General features: G+C 39.8%; 1 protein-coding gene across 1 annotated transcript in view; it reads left to right on the forward strand.

The window, feature by feature from the left end:
* Positions 1–15,725, forward strand: part of mdga2a (MAM domain containing glycosylphosphatidylinositol anchor 2a) — a 924,938-nt gene extending 909,213 nt beyond the window's left edge. Inside the window, exons 18-19 of the mRNA XM_060828983.1 lie at positions 1,403–1,508; positions 15,634–15,725. Of these exons, the coding sequence (XP_060684966.1) occupies positions 1,403–1,508; positions 15,634–15,725 (198 nt within the window). The remainder of the gene's footprint in view (positions 1–1,402; positions 1,509–15,633) is intronic.
* Positions 15,726–20,789: the final 5,064 nt, after the last annotated feature.

The following is a 20,789-nucleotide window of genomic DNA, read 5'->3' on the forward strand; positions in this document are numbered from 1 at the left end:
TATCCAAATGGCTGGTTCTCCTTGTATTCCGTGAGATCTAACCTTGTGAAGCAGTCTCCTTTGGGGAACCTTGTCAAACGCCTTACTGAAGGCGTTACTTCTTCCTCTTTGTTACTTCTTCAAATAACTCCATCAAGTTTGTGAGACATGATTTCCCATGCACAAAGCCATGTCGACTATTCCAAATCAGTCCTTGCCTTTCCAAAGTTCCAGGGTACACCTGATCAGGTCCTGGAGATTTATCCATCTTTATCCGTTTCAAGATATCCAGCACTTCCTCCTCTGTAATATGGACATTTTGCAAGATGTCACCATCTATTTCCCTACAGTCTATATCTTCCATATCCTTTTCCACAGTAAATGCTGATGCAAAATATTCATTTAGTATCTCCCCCATTTTCTGTGGCTCCACACAAAGGCCACCTTGCTGATCTTTGAGGGGCCCTATTCTCTCCCTAGTTGCCTTTTTGTCCTTAATCTATTTGTAAAAACTCTTTGGATTCTCCTTAATTCTATTTGCCAAAGCTATCTCATGTCCCCTTTTTTTCCTCCTGATTTCCCTCTTAAGTAAACTCCTACAGCCTTTATACTCTCCTCAGGAATCACTCGATCTATTCTGTCTATACCTGACATAGGCTTCCTTCTTTTTCTTAACCAAACCCTCAATTTCTTTTGTCATCCAGCATTCCCTATACCTACCAGCCTTTCCTTTCACCCTGACAGGAATATACTTTCTCTGGATTCTCATTATTCTAAATTACTTTGTGTAATTTAAATCTATCTAACTATGGGTAGGACTCAGCTTCAATGTTCTGAAATTTGACAAGAGTACAAGTCAATAAAAGAATCAATGTGGTTTACTTATGCATGTTGTACAGAGGTGGACATTTTGGTATTCACGTAAGGTAGAATGAACCGTATATCAGAAAAAGTACCCAGTTTGGAAAACTTTGGTGTTACCAGACTCTGGAAGGGATCATATACTGTTCCTTATTGTTATCATTCCTCACTTTAAGGAAGATCTACATGATGTGCATCAAGAGTCCTCTGCTCACAACAGAGAACTGTGCTTACAGACCTGCATTTCGGTGAATTAGAGTATAAATTTTATTACTATTTACAGAGAACGGCTCACCTAAAGGCAGCTTCTCACTTGGTTATGATTACAAAATCATTCTTTACACCAAAAGCAGATCACACACAATGCCAGGAATTAGAAAGTAGAGGGCAGTGATTTCTGAAGATACTTTGAATTTTCAAAGAACCCTTGCACATTGAATGTGACATTGTTGATCATTGCCATGAATGTTCGACAGTTTTCCTTACAACCTGTTCACTAGAGCATTCTATTATTTCATGTGTACCCATTGCAATACTAAACTTTCTGTTTGTTATTGTGCAGCTGATATTTGAAGGCATTCGGGGGCCCAGTATAGAAGGGGACATTGCAATCGATGATGTAACTGTAACAGAAGGTGAATGCAGGAAAGTTGACCAGCCTGTCAACAGTAAGTAAAAGAACTAGCTTCCGACTCATTTTCCTCTTCTTCAATTGTCTATATTTGATTCTTCTTTTTCTCAGGGTTCACCAAGTAACACACAGGGAATCGAATTCAATTTTAGAGGGGCATAATACTAGAGTTAGTAATTATTAAACCATTTACCACTCCCTCAATTTCTACTTCCTTTAAAGATACAAAATCAGATTAAACATAAAATGGTCAACACTGAAGGTAGGGCTATTGAAGTGGTGCACATGAGTGTCACACAACAGATTTGTAAGGAGGATTATAAGTCATGAAGCAAAAGGGACATTAGTGACATGGATACAAAATTAGTTGAGGGATAGGCAATAGAGAGCAATGGTTGGTTTGTAATTTTCTGGGCTTGAAGAAAGTTTGAGATGGAGTTTCCCAGAGGTCAAACAAATATAATTGATCTACAACTTAGTGTGAAGAAGTCAATTTCAACGTTTGCAGATGACACAAAACTGAGCAATTGTAAATTATGCGGAGGACAGTGTAGAACTTTCAAAAAGGCTTTGACGCATTGTGATAATGTTGTCCCTTGAACAAAATTATTTTCCCCTTGGGTTTTTTTTAAGATAGGTTGGAATAGCAGAAGTGCTGAATTGTCTCAGAAAGAGCCTAGTTTAACAATAGCATGGAAATGGCCAGTTCTCCCAGTTCATTTTTTTTCCAGTTTGGTTTCGTTGCAGCACAGAAGCTATTGGTAGCAGGCACAAAAGCTGCAGCAGAGAAAATATTTCATGCATTAGCAGATGATCCCTGGCTGACTTTTCTCTCTGAAAAGCTTTCCTGCCTATAAAAACCTGGGTTTGGATTTACGTTTTGCCAAGGAGTGTGTTTATGGGATGTTACAGAAATTGGAACAGCTCCTTAGTTATGTTGCAGTGTCGAGTTGGTTGAATTTTCAAGTACTGAAAATGTGTTGCTGAAAAAGCGCAGCAGGTCAGGCAGCATCCAAGGAACAGGAAATGTGACGTTTCGGGCATAAGCCCTTCATCAGGAAACATCTGAAACATCGTATTTCCTGTTCCTTGGATGCTGCCTGACCTGCTGCACTTTTCCAGCAACACATTTTCAGCTCTGATCTCCAGCATCTGCAGACCTCACTTTCTCCCTGAATTTTCAAGTAGTTAAGTTATTTTAAATTCTGTTTTCTTTTGTTTGTGTTTCAACTGGAGTGTTTAAAAAAAATTCTGTTTTGCTTAAGGCTGCATCACACCTGGAATATCCACTTCACACCTGCCTTTATAATAAAAAAAAGTTAGATCTAAGCTACCTTCTTGAAATATTTTGACGGGGTCTGGCCTGGTCCTTATTACATTGTTTGAGTGAGAAGGTAGATCGCAGATAGAAATTCAATGCAGAGAAATGTTGATATTTTTAATCAACCTGCTCAGGCATATTTTGACACAGTCCTGATGAAGGGCTTTTGCCTGAAACGTCAATTCCCCTGCTCCTCAGATGCTGCCTGACCTGCTATGCTTTTCCAGCACCACACTCTCAACTCTAATCTCCAGCATTTGTAGCAGTCCTCACTTTTGCCTATATTTTGACACATGTCTGGAGACTCAAACCCGGACTTTCTGAACCAGAGGAAGGGACCATTGTACCACAAGAGCCCTTGCAAGGAGGTGTAAGATGATACACTTTGATACAAAGAACATTGTGAGACAATATGTAGGTCTATACTTCAGGGTGTACAGGAGCAGAGATACCTGGGTGTACATGCATGTAAATCATTAATACTGATGGGCAAGAAAAGAGAGTTTTTAATAAAGCATGCAAAATTCTAGGCATCATAAAGAAGGGATGTAGAATACAAGAGCAGGGAGTTTATGATGAAGATACGTAAGACACTGGTTAGACCTCAGCTGGAGTATTGTGTACATTTCTGGGTGACACACTATAGAGAGGGTGTGAATCCATTGGAAAGACTGCAGAAGAGAATGATTCCTTGAGGGAGGAATGAATACGCTGCGACAGTTTTACTCAGAGAGAAGAATGCTAACAGGAGATTTGATAGAAGTTTTCAAAATTTTAAGAAAACTCATAAACCATATCAAGAACCATAGGGTACTGTCTTAAAATGTTTGACAAAAGAAGCAGATGGGATCTGAGAAAAATCATTTCACATGGTGAGGAATATGCATCTGGAATGCACATCACGTAGGTGTGCTGAAGTTGGGATGAATGAAGGCATTCAAGAAGCCATTAAATGATGGTTCAAATTGAAACAAAGGAGAAAGCAAGGGAAAAAGGAGGAGAGTGGCACAGAATTAAAATACTCAGACTGCCAGCGTAAATCTATCAGGCTAAATGGCCTTCTGATACACCATAACATTTCTGTGATTCTGTAGTCTCAGTGATTCATATGCTCTCAGTCTCATGCAATGTCATAATGCACTGCAAAGTAAGAATATAACTGAGAAACAATTTTCTTTTGAGATTTGGCTGTATAATCTTGTGTGGAAATTAATTCCCTCTCTTTTCTGAGAATTGGCAATACTTTAACCCCGAGAAGAAATTGAGGTCTGCAGATGCTGGAGATCAGAGTCGAAAAGTGTGGCCTTGGAAAAGCACACCCAGTCAGGCAACATTGAAGGAGCAGGAGAATCGATGTTTCAAGCAAGAGCCCTTCATCAGAAATGAGGGGAGAGGAGGGGGCTGAGAGATAAATAGGAGGGTGGGGGTGGGAGAGAGGTGGCCAGGAAGGCGATAGGTGGATGCAGATGGGGGAGTGATTATGATAGATCGGAGCAGAGGGTCGAGTGAATAAGTGGGAAGGGAGATGGATAGGTGAAACAGTTCAAGAGGGTGGTGTCAAGTTGGAGGGTAGGATCTGGGATAAGGTGGGGGAAGGGGAGATGAGGAAACTGGTGAAATTGACATTGATATCATGTGGTTGGAAGGTCCCAAGGCAGAAGCCATTGGTGAAGTGGGGGTGGAGGGTTGTGTGTGTGTGTGTGTGTGTGTGTGTGTGTGTGTGTGTGTGTGTGTGTGTGTGTGTGTGTGTGTGTGTTGAAGTGGTTTCCCACAGGGCGATGGGTTTATTTGGTGTGTGTGTGTCCCAAAGATGTTCCCTGAAACATTCTGCAACTTGGTGTCCTATCTCCCCAATGTAGAGGAGACCACATTGAGAGCAACAGACACAGTAGTTGAGGTGTTTGGATGTGCAGGAAAATCTCTGCTGGATGTGGAAGGATCATTTGGGGCCTTGGACAGAGGGGAGGTGTGGATGCAGGTTTTATACCTCTTGCGGTGGCAAGGAAAGGGGACGGAAGTGGAGGGTGTGGACCTAACGAGGGAGGGAGTTGAGGAGGGAATGGTCTCTGTGGAAGGCTGGTAAGGGTGGTGAGGGAAATACATCTGTCCTGATGGGGTCTAACTGTAAGTGGTGGAAATGGCAGAGGCTCTCATTTAATTGGGGTAAATAAGGAGTGTTCCCCATGGCTCCCTCAACCAACTTTGGGGTGGGAAGAGTTGAGGACAGCTTTCCCACTCAGAAGCTGAGGTTCTTCAAAGTTTCTTTGCCAGCTTCGTTGGTACATAATGTATGGTAAGTGAGGGCTACACCATGTGCACAAGCCAGCTGGCTTTGCCAATGGTCTCATGAGGGGCATCCCTTCTCCTTGGTGCAGCTTGTGCCCAACAGTAGGAATCATCAGGGGCTTGGCCACCGTGTAATGACAGGCACCTCCCATAAACAAGAACCCACCGGCATTCTGCGGCAAAACCATCTTCCCAACCTTCAGCGCAGCAATGATCCTACACCCTCAGCCTCCTGCTGTAGAGAAGGCCGAGGGCTGCCAGTACAGTGGGGTTGAAAGCAAATTACTGCGGATGCTGGAATCTGAAACCAAAAGAGAAAATGCTGGAAAATCTCAGCAAGTCTGGCAGCATCTGTAAGGAGAGAAAAGAGCTGACGTTTCGAGTCTAACTGACCCTTTGTCAAAGCTGAGTGAAGTTGATGGCCTCTGAGTAGCTTCCCTCTCATGGAGACAGGATATTGCCGTGACCATAATAAGGAGCCCTACATTGCTCAATAAAATTACCTGCTGTCAATAAATTGCAAATTGGATATGCAGAATTTTCATAGTGGGTTTTGCCTAGTCTCACTAGGTGAATGGAGCCCATACATTTCTAAGTCTGGTCCCTTGACTTTGTTACAGTGCAGATTAGAATGGTGCTGGAAAAGCACAGCAAGTCAGGCAGCATCCGAGGAGCAGGAAAATTGATGTTTCGGGCAAAAGGCCTTCCTCAGGAGTGACGCAGGGAGCCTCTGGGGTGGAGAGATAAATGGGAAGGAGTGGGGCTGGGGAGAAGGTAGCCAAGAGTACAATAGGTGGATGGAGGTGGGGATCAGTGAGGAGGATGGAATGGATAGGTGGTACTCCCTCTTTGGTACAGTGCAGTCTCCTCTAACCAAAGTTACGATCTTTGTACAGTTCACCTGAAGTCCTGCATTGTCATGGTGCTGTATTTCAGATGAAATACTGAACTGACAGCAGCTTATTTGTTCGTTTTGAAGTTAAAAACATTTTATTGTGACCTTTAAAGAAGAACAAAGATGTTTGTGTTCTGGCTAGCATTCATTCCCCAAACACATTTTTTTCCTAATTTTCTATCCTTGGGACTTTACACAAACTGATTTCAACATTTTGTTACAAGACAAAGGCAATCTATACTTCAAAAGTCATAAATTGATCGGAAGTGCTTGAGACACTCCATAATCATGCACGTTCTTAGATTAGATTCCCTACAGTGTGGAAACAGGCCCATCGGCCCAGCAAGTGCACATTGAACCTCCAAAGATAACCCATCCAGACCCATTTCCCTCTGACTAATGCACCTAACACTAGGGGCAATTTAGCATGGCCAATCCATCTGACCTGCACATCCTTTGGATTGTGGAGGAAACCAGAGCACCCAGAGGAAACCCATGCAGACACAGGGAGAATAGTGCAGACTCCACACAGACAGTTGCTCGAGGCTGGAATCAAACCCAGCTCCCTGGCACTGTGAGGCTGCGGAGCTAATCACTGAGCCACCATGCCACCCTCTTGTTTCCCAATAAAATGAGCCCCCTATGGGTTTTGGAGACAAGTAACCCTGCTACACTGATTCCAAGGAGCTATCACTGTTTTAAAGCACATATTAATGTTTTCATTGCATTGACCATGTTATGTTTAACCCTGGTCTCAGTATGCTCAGGGGAAAAAAATTAAAAATCAAAAAGTTCATGGATTGCAGCCTAGTTAAAATTAATTACATCCATCTCCCAATAATTGACATAATTGCCACTGTTAATTTAGCAATGTTAAAATTTTATTGCCTTGTTAAATTAAGTTATAACGTCTGACTGCCATCATTATTGAATGCCAACACTTCATAGCCAGCTGGTCATTAGCTGCGAGGCATTCAGTGAACTCTGTACCAGGCTGACTTTGATGCCAGCATTTCCTTTGTGAGCTATATATTTTTAGAAGTCTACAAAAGGAAAACAACAAACAACATGGACCTGTGGTGTCACTTTGGATTATGAGCTAGAGCGGCCTGCGTAAAGAGGAAAGATGCTGTGCTTTGCTCCACATCCTCTCTCCCAGTCAGAAGCTGGGATTTATTTTTCAGCATAGCTGCCAATATGTAACATCAAATACTTGATGGAGATTGTGGAGAATATTCATGTGGTGTATTAAAAATGAATTCTCCTTCAAGGATTATTTAATTTTATAGAGGAATTAATGTTTTTAATTAACCTGGCTCTTATATTCAGATACAAGTGACTTTATTATTTTGAGTACTTCATGGATCTGAAAATAATGGAATGGCGTTGAGGACAGTTCTAGCCGAATTTTAAATGTGAAAGTTTACTGACTGCCGTTGAGATGTTAGGTGGATAATTCTGTTATTCAAGTTCTATGTACTGATCACATTATAGCACATGACTGGCTGAATATCCTCCTATCATGGTCTAACCACTTAAGTTTTAGGAAAGGGGTAAATAAAAGTAAAAATCTGCTGTGGGAGCAGTAGGTTCCAGTGTGTGGGGCACTGGTACTCGCTTTGGAGAAAGTCGGAGCTCTACTATTGGAATGGATTCACCTGAATAGCAATAACGGTAGTGATAATCAATTATGAGATCAAGGAACAAGGGACAGTGATGACACATTTAAGAGTGTTCCAGCAACTCAGGCCAAAGTTTGCAAACACATTAAAAGTGTTGGACTAAAGGCTCTGTATCAGAATGCCTTCAGCATTCACAATAGAACAGATGAATTGTTAGCTCAAGTAGAATGTTTGATTCAAAAGCCATTACAAAGATGTGGAAATAAGTAAACCAAAGCCAGGACATGAATTCACAGGGTATCACATTCATGAACCATAGAGAGGAGAGAAAAGGTGGTAGGGTGGCTCTGTCAGTTAAAGTAGGCATTGATACTGTCGTGCAATACTTAGTTTCAAAGTTCAAGATGTCATAGCAAGAACGAGCAAAGAACACAAAACTTTGGTGTGAAGTACCAAATATCAGTGACAATGTAAATCATGGTATAAATCAATAAATAGGTGTTTACAACAAGGGTAGTACAGTAATCATTGGAGATTTCAATCTGCATATAGGCTGGGTCGTCCTAATTAATACTAATGTTGAGTAAGATGATTTCTTGGAAAGTTTGCGAGGTGGTGTGCTCAAACAGTACATTGAGGAACCAATGAGGAACCAATGAGGGAGCAGATTTTTTAAATCCAGGAATGTGCGATGAACATGGACTAGTTAATAGTCTTGTTTCAAGAAGTGTTATGACCATATGATAGAATTTTGTATTAAGTTTGAAAGTGATGTAGTTGAAGTAGTTGAAGTAGGGGATTAAATCTAAATCAAAGAAACTATGAAATGATCAGAACACTTTAGCTCCGATGGATTGAGAAATTATGTTAAAAGATATGGTAGAAAGGCAGAAATACAGTGATAGAATCATCAAGGTGTATAGTCCAACTCGTCCGTGCCAACCAGATATCTGATATAAATCTAATCCCGTTTGCCAGCATTTGGCTCATATCCCTCAAAGCCCTTCCTATTCATACAGTCATCCAGATGTTTGGCACAGACGAGTGGGACTGAAGGATCTGTTTTTTGTATTGGATACTTTGATAATTCTATGACTGTATCTATTGCCTTTCTACCACATCTTTTAACTTAGTTTCTCAATCCATCGGAGCTAAAGCGTTCTGCCAGGGTTGGAGGATTTGAGCTATAGGGAGAGGCTGAACAGGCTGGGGCTGTTTTCCCTGGAGCATGGGAGGCTGAGGGGGTGACCTTTATTTAGATTAAATTAGATTACCTACAGTGTGGAAACACGTCCACACTGACCTGCCGAAGCACAACCCACCCATACTCCTACACTTACCCCTTCATCTAACACTATGGGCAATTTAGCATGGCCAATTCACCTAATCTGCACATCTTTGGACTGTGGGAGGAAACCGGAGCACCCGGAGGAAACCCACGCAGACACGGGGAGAATGTGCAAACTCCACACAGTCAGTCGCCTGAGGCGGGAATTGAACCCAGGTCTCTGGCGCTGTGAGGCAGCAGTGCTAACCACTGTGCCACTGTGCCACCGTGCAGCCCTTATAGAGGTTTACAAAATTATGAGGGAAATGGGTAGGATAAATAGACAAAGCAATTAGATTAGATTACTTACAGTGTGGAAACAGGCCCTTCGGCCCAACAAGTCCACACCGACTCGCCGAAGCGCAACCCACCCATACCCCTACATTTACCCCTTACCTAACACTACGGGCAATTTAGCATGGCCAATTCACCTGACCCGCACATCTTTGGACTGTGGGAGGAAACCAGAGCAGCCAGAGGAAACCCACGCAGACACGGGGAGGACATGCAAACTCCACACAGTCAGTCGCCTGAGTCGGGAATTGAACCCGGGTCTCAGGCGCTGTGAGGCAGCAGTGCTAACCACTGTGCCGCCGTGCTGCCCACACGGCCCTAGGGTCGGGGAGTCCAGAACAAGAGGGCATAGGTTTAGGGTGAGAGGGGAAAGATATAAAAGAGACCTAAGGGGCAACTTTATCACGCAGAGGGTGGTACGTGTATGGAATGAGCTGCCAGAGGATGTGGTGGAGGCTGGTACAATTGCAACATTTAAGAGGCATTTGGATGGGTATATGAATAGGAAGGATTTGGAGAGACATGGGCCGGGTGCTGGCAGGTGGGACTAGATTGGGTTGGGATATCTGGTCAGCATGGATGGGTTGGACCGAAGGGTCTATTTCCATACTGTACATCTCTATGACTCTATAAATGTCATAATTGTACCAGCCTCCACCACTTCCTTTGGCTGCTTATTCCATACAAAAACACCACTGTCTACGTAGAAAAGGTTCCCTTTCAATCTCTTTTATATTTTTCCCCTATCACCTTAAACCTATGCCCTCTAGTTTTGGACCCCTACCTCAGGAAAAATACCTTGTCCATTTACCCTATCCGCACCCAAATGATTTTATAGAACTCTGTAAGATCACCCCTCAGCCTCCAACACGCTAGGGAAAATAGCCCGAGCCTATTTAGCCTCTCACTATCGCTGAAACTCTCCAATCTCGGCAACATCTTTGTGTATCTTTTTGGAACCCTTTCAAGTTTCACAACACCCTTCCTATTGGAGGGAGACCAGAATTGTATGCAATATTCCAACAGTGGCCTAACCAATGTCCTGTACAGCCACAACATTACGTCCCAACTCCTATACTCAATACTCTGACCAAGAAAGGAAAGCTTACCAAACACCTCCTTCACTATCTTATCTACCTACAAGTCCACTTTCAAGGAACTATGAACCTGCACTCCAAGGTCTCTTTGGTCAGCAACAGTCCCCATGACCTTACCAAGAAGTGTATAAGTCCTGCCCTGATTTACTTTTCCAAAATGCAGCACCTCACATTTATCTAAATTAAACTCCATCTTGCCACTTCTCGGTCCATTGGCCCATCTGATCAAGATCCCATTGTACTCTCAGTTAAACGTCTTTGCTGTCCATAACATCTTCAATTTTAGTGTCATCTGCAAACTTACTAACCATACCTCTTGTGTTCACATCCTCATCATTTATATAAATGACAAAAACCAGTGGACCCAGCATTGATTCTTGCAGCACACTGCTGGTCACAGGCTTCAAGTGACAAACAAAATATGTTCGTTTATGCTCAAATGAGCTGCAAAGGAAGTGTTCTAACTATGGCAAAGGAAATCAAGGATTTTATTAGATCAAAGCAAGAGATCTATAAAGCTGTGAAGACAATGGTAAATGTGAGGATTGGGAGCATTTTAGAATTCTTTATATAAGGGTCGAGGACATGATAAAGGGAAAAACAATGTAAGAATAAACTAACGAGAAACACAAAAATTGGCAACAAAGGCTTCCATTGATATGTAAGAAGGAAAGGATCAATGAAAACAAATTCGGTCCATTACAAGTGGAGTCAGAAGAAGTTGTAATGGAAAGTAAGAATATGGCAAAGCAGCTAAACAAATATTTTATTTGTATTCAAGAGGGGATATGACAAACTTCCCAGAGTAAATGGGGAAACTAGGGAATTCTGGAAATGAGGAACAGTAAGATATTAATATTCGTGAAAAAGTAGAACTAAAGAAGTGAATTAGATTCAAAGTAGGTAAATCCCCTAGAACAGATTATTCCTATCCCAGAACATTGAAAAAGGTGACTATTGAAATAATAGAAGCATTGGTGGTTATCTTTCAAAATTCTACAGATTCTGGAATGGTCCTTGCATGAAGCTGGCAAATGTAACCGCACCGTTTAGATTAGATTACCTACAGTGTGGAAACAGGCCCTTCGGCCCAACAAGTCCACACCGACCCTCCGAAAAGCAATTCACCCCCAGACCTATTCCCCTTTATTTACCCCTGGCTAATCCACCTAATACTCTGGGCAATTTAGCATGGCCAATTCACCTAACCTGCACCTGTGGGAGGAAACCGGAGCACCCAGAGGAAACCCATGTAGAAACAGGGGGAATGTGCAAACTCCACACAGACAGTTGCCCGAGGCGGGAATCGAACCCAGGTCCCTGGCACTGTGAGGTAGCAGTGCTAACCACTGAGCCACCTTACTGCCAAGAAGAGAGAAAAATGGGTGACTATAGGTCTGTTAGCCTAATATTAGGTGTAGGGAAAATGCCGAAATCTATTGCTAAAGGACATGACAACAGGAACACTTTAAAAATAATTATAGAACTGAGCAAAGTCAACATGGATCTGATGACATATCTATCAGAATAGACAAGGGGTTATTGTTGAATGTGGTATGTTTAAATTTTCAGAAAGCTTTTGATGAGGTCCCATACAAGGTGTTAGTAAACAAAATTAGTGTTCAAAGAACTGAGAGAATGTACTATCGTGGATTGAGAACCAGTTAACAGACACAGAGAGTAGAAGTAAATGGGTCATTTTCAGGTTGGCAGGCAGCTACTATTGGGAAACCACAAAGGTTAGTGATTGGTCCACAGTTGTTCACAATATCAATGAGCTAGATATGAGGATTAAACGCAATATTTTTAAGTTTGTAGATGACCACTAAACTGGGTGGGAGTGGGAGTTGTGAGGAGGATGTGAAGACATTTAAAGGACATCTGGAGAGACTAAATGAGTAAGCATAAATTTGGCAGATGGAAGACATTATGGAGAAACGTGAAGTCATGCACATTGGAAAACAGAAATGCAGATTATTGCTTGAATGGTGAAAGGTTGGCAAGTATTGCACTTCAAAGAGACTTTCTGTATTTGTGAATGAGTCACTGAAACCGAACTGGTAGTTATAGCAAGCATTTAAGAAGACAAATGGTATGTCAGCCTTATTATAAAGATGTTTCAAATATAATAGTAAAGGTGATTTACTGCAATTATATGGAACTTTGGTGAAATTGCACCTGGAGTACAGTAGTTTTTAATCCTATTACCAAAGGAAAGAGATGCTTGCCATAAAGGAAGTGCAATCAAAGTCCACTTGCTAATTCCTGGGATGGGAGGATTATCCTATGGGGAAAGATTAAATACAATCAGTTCTGCTATAATGCGTGTTTCTTCTTCGCTAATTGGCTTTAATGCAATTGAAGAATTTATACCATTATTTGTAGAACCCGACCTTTCCTTACCTGTATTGGCTATAATGCAATTCCAGTCTTGTTAGTTTAAATGTCACTGCCATTGCGTGATTTTCTTATAAAATGAGATTGCACAAGAATGGAACTATTGCATTATACAGGTACACAATCCTTTATCTGAAACGCTCGGGACCAATCGGTTTTTGGAATTCGGAATCTTACGAATTTTGGAATAAGTGACAGTTTGACAGTGAAATATTTTAAAATCTTACCAAACATCAAACTCACTGAGTATTATGGGCTCTGAGACAGAATTGAAGCCTGCCAGTGCTGGGCCACACCCACCCATGTCACATTTGAATGACGTGCATTGAGTGGCTGTGGAGTTGGTTTAACTGCTTACACGCCAAGCAACCTTGTTAATGAGAAAAAAACTTCACAATGACACCTTTGGATTTCGGAGCCTTTCGGATTTGGGGATTTCGGATAAAGGGTTGTCTACTTGTATCAAAAACGACTGTAGACTAGACCTAGAAGAATGAAAAACGCTCTCATTCAAACATCCAAACTTTTTACAGGAATTAACAGGATTAATTTATGAAAGATGTTTCCCCTGGCTGGCATGCCTAGAACAAGTGTAAGTCATTTAGAAATAGAAAGAGGAAACTTTTTTTTTACTAACAGTCCCAGATGACTGTGGAAGCTAAGTCATTGAGTATGTTCAAGACTGATATCAATAAATTCCTACATATTAAAGACACCAAGGGGTATGAGGATAGTGTGGGCATATGGTGCTAAGGTAGAAGATGAGCCATGATCTCCTTGAGTGGTGGAGCAGGCTCCTTTTTTTTATGTTCTTATGTTCTTCTATGTTTCTATGATTACTGGAGTGAGCCAAATTCTTTTAAGGAATATGTCAGACATGATAATGACATTTCAACAATATTCCTTCCACATAGAGGAACTAGTGAGTGATAAGATATTGCAGGCCAGCCACACAACTGAGGGCATCAGAAACTAAACTGAGAACCGGGCTCATGTTTGTTCAGTGATTTAAAGCTTGAGAGAGAAGAGTATATTGCCAGGATTTGTGTTTCTGTAACCTGAACAATTAGTTTTTTTTCTGATGTTGCTGAATACAACTATGTTTGCTTCATAATTTATGTTTGCCTAATTTTCTGCTTCATAAGTTTTCCAAAGGTTATATTCAAGAAACATGCCTCCTGACAAAGAAACAAATTGAGAAAGCTAGCTTTATACAAGGAGCGTAACAAAAGAGTTGAACATTTTGCAGAACATTTCTTGTTTCATTCACAATAGTTTTGTCACCATGTGAGAATTGCCCCTTTCTAAGAATAAGAGCCATTTTGGTCAGCCTCCTGGGGACAAACGTTCAATTATTGAAATTCACAGAACAGAGGCAACACTGCTGCATCATGCTCAAAGGCCTGTTTTCAAGCCTTTCACGTGACTTAACCACTCCACAATGAAACATATACTTAAGAAAATGGAAATTGGCCCTTCATTTTAATTGCATTTTTCCTCATAGTTCACTCAAGTATCTGAGGGGTAGATCAAAATTCAAATATTTTTCTCACTACAGTCATTACCAGAACCTTGAGGGAACAGATTGAAAGATAGTCTAAATCAATTTCTTTTACAGGGATTGCAACTGTCTCTGTAATAGTTTCATCTCATGAAAAGTCAATTTTCCATCTTCATGTATGAGCTAATCGTGTGGAAAAAATCTGAAAATACGGTCTTTTAAGTTCTTGATGTTTGCGAGGCCTTCTTGTGCAAGGATTGGCTACTGTATTTCCTAAAGCATAACTGTGAAAAGTAAAAGCTGCTTTGACAACTCCTGAATGCAAGAATTATGCATGCATATTCCTTTTACTATTGTTCTTCCTTACCTTCTTCCTTCTCTTATTCTTTCATTCATTCCTTCCTTCTTTTGCTTCTTTCAACTTTCTTTTTTCTTTCTCTGCTTCATTCCTCCCGAGCCCTGTACTAACTTCTTTTTCCCATTATAAGATGTTGAGCAGATTGGACGTGGTAGATAGCCAGAGGATGTACCCTCTTGTGGAAGAGACTAGAACTAGAGGAATTGAGTAATAAGGTTTCCTTTTTAAGGTACAGGAGGAGAATATTTTTCTCTGTCAAAGGATCATTACTATAATTAATTGTATTTCACAGAAGGTAGTTAAGGTAATACCTTTATCTAATTTGGCCTTGAATGAATTTAGATTTTTGATAGACAAGGAATTTGAGCCTAATGAGTTTCTAGCAAGAAAATGAAGTGAAGACCACACCAGGTTGGTAGGTTGGAAAGTGAAGACCAGGGAGGTTCTGTCCTTGTAACGGTTGGAGGGGTGGGGTTTGAGGGCGGAGGTGTTTTGCCTGGACCACACCATAATCATATTGAGTGGTGCAGCAGGTTCAAAGGATCAAGTGGTCTTCACTTCCTACCCCAACTTCCCAGTTTCCCTCCTTCCTTTCTTCTCTTCTCTCTAGAAAGAATAGATGTTACCTTTGTAAGTCTTAATGATTAATAGCAAAGAAAAGAAATCACTGATAAAATAATCATGATTGGTCCCAGTTGCGATTTATTTCTTCCTTTTTATTATCAGCAAAGGCCAACCGATAGTGAGACAAAGTGAAGTAAAATTTTGTTTTTGCAACACAAACACAAATAGCTACAGGGTAGAAGCAAAACTGGAGAGCTGTGTTATAGGATCATGATTCCTCTCAGACAAGTAACCTCCAGCCAGATAGTCCTCTCTAACCAAAAGGGCAAGATAAAAATCTTTCACCGCTAGATGAAGCTTGTACATTCAGCAATCGTAGTTTATAACATTTAACAATTTTTTTTCATTGAAATCTTTATTATTAATGTGATTAATGAAAATAACATTTTTCATAAACTCCTTTAAAGAAATTTACTAATATCCACTTTTTCTCAAAATAGATTTAAAAACTGGTGGTGAAGCCTCCGTATTAATACATTTATGGCTGTTTCCAGTCACTCTTCTTATTGCCATGTTAAGCCATCGAAGGTGACCTTATTATGGCAGAGGCTGTGAAAAGATTCATCAGGCATTGCACAAAGAATGAATCTTTATCTATGGACCTTCGTGAATAATTACCAAAGATTCATCAGCTGATTGCAGACTCAAACTGTACATGTGATGGTGGAAGGCATCAAGGGGATCAGAAAGGATGCCAGATTTAAACAAAAACAAACAAAAAAACTGTATATGTGTAAAGTGGTGAACCCAAGAAAGAGAAGAGCTTTCCATGTTGCTTTAGAGGGATTTGAAAGTACAACTCCATCAAGATGGACTCTGAAAGAGCTACAGAAATTTTGTCAAAGCACAAAGATCTAGCTAGTTTTATTACAGTTGGACGGAGATGCTTGTCGCCAGGAGACATAATGGTTGGCCAACAAAGAAATTTCCTACTGGAAACAGGGTAAAAGAAGTGCTGACAATTACTTGCCTTCAGAGTTTTCAGCAAAGCATTCGATAACTGTGGCTGTCTATTATGCTGTGAATACCTGATCTCTCAACCATCTGTAGCAAACGTTTTATTCCTTTCCCACCTCTTCACTGTTAACTTTGCTGTGCTTTATTATATGTTTGGTGTCTCTGCATGCATTTCTGCCCACTGTATGTGAACTGGGCTCAAATAGTACTGGGCTATATAAGAGTTGCTTGTGGCCACGATAACGCAACTGGTCATCTGTCTGAAGTGAGGAACCTAAATCACCCACTGTTCACGACATGCCATAAAACCAAGTGCCTTCAATTTGGAAAAAAATATATAGAAGAATTGCCTGAATCATTTCAATACAAAACACTTTGCACTGCTAACAATGGAGTGTGTGGAACATTTTGTATATATGTTGCAGCTGATTCCTACAATTAACAGGCAAGGAAAGCAAACAACCACTGTATTGTTCCTCCAAGAGAAACTCGAGTTACAATCAAAGCCCTTGGACAAGGCATTTAGTTAAAGCCATCAAAGTGGCTTGCAACCTGGGATCCTGTAGAATATTGGGAGCATCACTTTGTACAGTTATTGAGTGCAAATGCGATCACCAGAGCAAAGGTTTCTGGAAATGTGCACAGTGCAGAAGTAGCAAACAGATGATGGATTGAACTTATTTACAGTAATCTCCATTCAGATTGAAAAATAGGCAGTCTGTGTGAAAGCGCTTTAGTGACAAGACAAACTGTGCTGAATCACCTGTGATTTTTAGGCTTGCAAGCATGGAGTTTTCTTTGGGATTGAAGTCTTAACTGAAGACTACAAGAAGGCAACATGCCTCTGCCCCATTATCCAAATCTGTGCCGATTGTTACATCTTATTTTCCTACTTTAACAGGGGTGAAAAATGTAATGTTGCCTTTGGAACTCAAGAAGAAAAGGACAAGGTCACAATCAAGTCACATGAAACACTTCAGACCTTAGCCACGTGGTCTCAAATTGTTCTTGACTACTCTCAAATTGCTGGTTTTAAAATTCTGTGATCCTTTTTGTTTAAATTATTTGATCTTTTAAATTAATTCAAAAAATACTTTTTAGTCTAAAGATTGCATAATTATACACTCTGAAATCCCAAGCATTGACAAAAAAAACTATATGCAAGAATTTGGATTAGAATTATAAACAAAACTGCATTGGAGAATTTGTGTGATCCAGAGCATTGATATAAAAAGCACAAGATGTAATAGATGATGATGAGGCTTGAACTTTTATTTTAAATTCCATAGAAAATGTGTCCATATTCAAGACAATATGGCTGCCAAGATGATTTTTCATTCATGTTCAATAAACCTCTTTTCAGGTATGGTGTGACTTATTGCATGTCTGATTGCTCGAATGAGAGATTTTAATTAAAAGGGAGATCTAATGAGATTCTACTACGCCCTTAAACTTGCAAAGTTATATTCTTTCTGCTTGAATTCATTTGTTCATTCCCACAGCCATCCTCAGCTCTGATATGTTGCATTTGATGTGGATTTCTCTCAATCCTTTCTCAAAATCTATTCTTGTGTTATTTAATTTCAATTTTTTTCTTTATATCACAGCCTGATTCATTGTGAAATGGCAAGTTTCTTATTGCCCTGAATCCAACTGTTCACTTGACTCTCATCTATCATTCCCATTTGCTGTTTTTTGACTAAAAACATTGTTTAGTTTACCAAATTCACAAATTGAGCTGAAGTAATAGTATTTTTATTGAGCAATTGCAATAATCATCACTGGCCTCCTTGTTTAAATAGGCTAATATTTTTAGGGAAAGAAAATTTCCTGTTATCTTTGTGTTATAGATCTGGCTCACTTCAAATATTTTTCTGTCTGCTTTTCTAATGGAAAAATAAATCTTTTTTCTGTTCTCGATTTAGAATTAGCCACAAGAGACTTACAAATTTCAAGCAGCAGCAGCTGATGACAAAAATGATAACTGATACAAATACAATACCATGTTTTTTTTTGTACAGTTTTTCATTTGATTTCCAGTTGGTGTGGACCACTGCAAGTAGTAACATTGAAGTTGCAGTTATCACTTTTCTCAGGCCATTTATACACCTGTATTAAAAACTGTAAAACTTTACAAGCGTATTGTCTCTTGTTTGAATTTTTGAATGATTTCTCCCAATGTCATAGCAATTTGATTTGAAGTTTAAAGCCAGCGAACTGCATTGAGGAAAGAAAACAGCCTTATTCACTTGTGATTGATCAATGTAAACTCGAAGTGTTCCTACTTGAAAGAGATGCTGCAATGTTGCAGGTACTATGTTTTCTAAAGTGGAGGATGAGAGTGGGCAATTATAAAAATTAGACCAGAATGCACTGCACCTTTTGAAGGTTTCGAACCAGATCACATCCACAAGTGAGGATCTCCTCTGTCTCGTCATCGTCATCGTCATCGTCATTTTTCCAGAGTGGTTTGGGCTGCAAAACGTGCTTACGTTAAACCCCAAAATGATAAAGCTTGCTGTTCCCTGCAGCCTTGTTGTTCACCAAAAAAACACATCTTTATGTCATCCCAATACTGTTGTGAAAGGTGTAAGCTTAAGGAAGAAGATATGAAAGTGGAAAGCCCATTTTGACCACTTGAAGATAAAAACAGTATTTTTGCAGTGAAATTATCTTTTGATAGATTTCATTTAGTTTTACTAACACCTCAATATATTGTGGGAGTTTTAAATCCCTTCATTGAAAAACCCAAGCACAACTGTTGTGAATTTCTAATAAAAAAATGCAGAGTTCTCAACTTAGATGGGAAAATCTCAAGTTGCTGCATTATATTAAGGATGGGGCATGTATATTTCAGCATTTTGCACTGAATCGCTTTTTCCTATGTTGACAAATTCAACAAAGATGAATTTAGATGTATACATTAAAGTTATAAGAGCCACTACAGCTCATACAAACATACTCAATATTTGTGAAGGCTTCTAAGGATTATCATTCTCCATTTTTAACAAAAGTGCTTCCAAAAGTTAATAACTGCTGCTTTCATTGTTTTCACAGTGAGAACTACTGGAATGTAACAGTTACTATTGCTGCTGAAAAATGTATATTTTTACTTATTTTAGTATGTGGCAATTTTTGCCTCTCAGAATTAGTGTGAGCACAATCTAACAGCATTTTATCTCAGCGTCATGAAAAAATATAACATGGTAAAGGTATGTGTAGACTAATAACTTGTGTCATTTAGTTCAAAATGTGTCTCAAGGTATTCCAAACCTAATCTTTACAGTAATCACTTCAATTTCATTTAATTACCAAGATATTAACAATGGCAAGTGTGTGGTATTTTTGTTAATCCTTGTGGCTTTTACTGAATGGTGAGCTGTGACGAAGAGCACAGACTGCTAACCTCATCCATATGCTCTAAAGGTAGACAGCTGTGAAGTAAATACAATGGCTCTGGGATCTATTTTATGTTTGTGAGCCATGAACAACTCATTTCAACATTTGGACTCACATACGAATGGTGATATGGTGTTGCAAGCATTTGTTTTTAGCCAGCTTTGCTGAAGTGCATTTGGAAATGAATGGCTACTTATATAATCAAATGTACCAGTGATCAGTCTTAGCTGCACATTTCTGTGTAATTATGTGTTTAACTTTACTCACGATTAGTGCACACCTTTCAGAGAAGAGGATATTTGTAAAGTAGCTGTCATTTTCATCATCAGTCATGCAAGTAATTCTGATATTTTCTAATACTGTCTTAAAATTCACCACATCCAGTGCTTGGCTGTATTTATAAAGACACACATCTGACCACCTGTTTCTATTTGATGTATTTTGCATTATATAGAATTGATGACTGGAAAAGGCACATTGAAAAAGTAGCACTTCCCAAACATTTTCCACTGTGAATTCATTCCAAGGTTTTAAAATAGCCAGGACCTCACAATGAGGGCTCTGGGACTTGGAACTTAGGAAGGTATGAGATTGAGGTGGGGCAAAGGGATTTAAAGGGGCTTTGAACTGGAAGCTGTAAGCTCGAGTTTGGGAAGCCTAGCATTGAAGTGTTAGAAGTAGAGTGTAGACAAGTTCTCAATTAGCTCCTTTGCTTTGTGGATCACATAAACAGGGAAGAACAATTGTGATTTATATTATTAAAAAGCATTTGTCATATAATTATTATCCTTGCATGAAAATGAAGATTGACTATTAACAGATAGTGGATTTAAACTTTTTTTTCAGCATGAATGGAACAGTTTCTATTACCTTTGAAAATCGCCTTTGCTTCACGTAAATTTAGAAAATAACAGCTCACTAACATGACACAATTAATATTAAGCAGTTGTGAAGAATTATAATTTATTTTTATATATTTTAGTATTGTTTCTCTGCTGGCTCATTCCATATGCTTCTTAATGGCTACTTAATTTACAAGACAAGTAAAATCTGTGACAGGAAGTGCAATAATTCAGATTTTGAAACCCAATTTCCACATCTACTGCTCTCAGTTCAGGTATAGCATTGGCTATAAGCAGGATTACACTCCCTTTGCTATCTAACAAACAGACTAGAGCCAAAAGTCCATACAGAACTTTTCAGTTTCTTGTATCAGATGACAGCCTCTCAGAGCAAGGCT

The sequence above is a fragment of the Hemiscyllium ocellatum genome, chromosome 8 (assembly GCF_020745735.1).
Source record: "Hemiscyllium ocellatum isolate sHemOce1 chromosome 8, sHemOce1.pat.X.cur, whole genome shotgun sequence".
Classification (NCBI taxonomy): Eukaryota; Metazoa; Chordata; class Chondrichthyes; order Orectolobiformes; family Hemiscylliidae; genus Hemiscyllium; species Hemiscyllium ocellatum.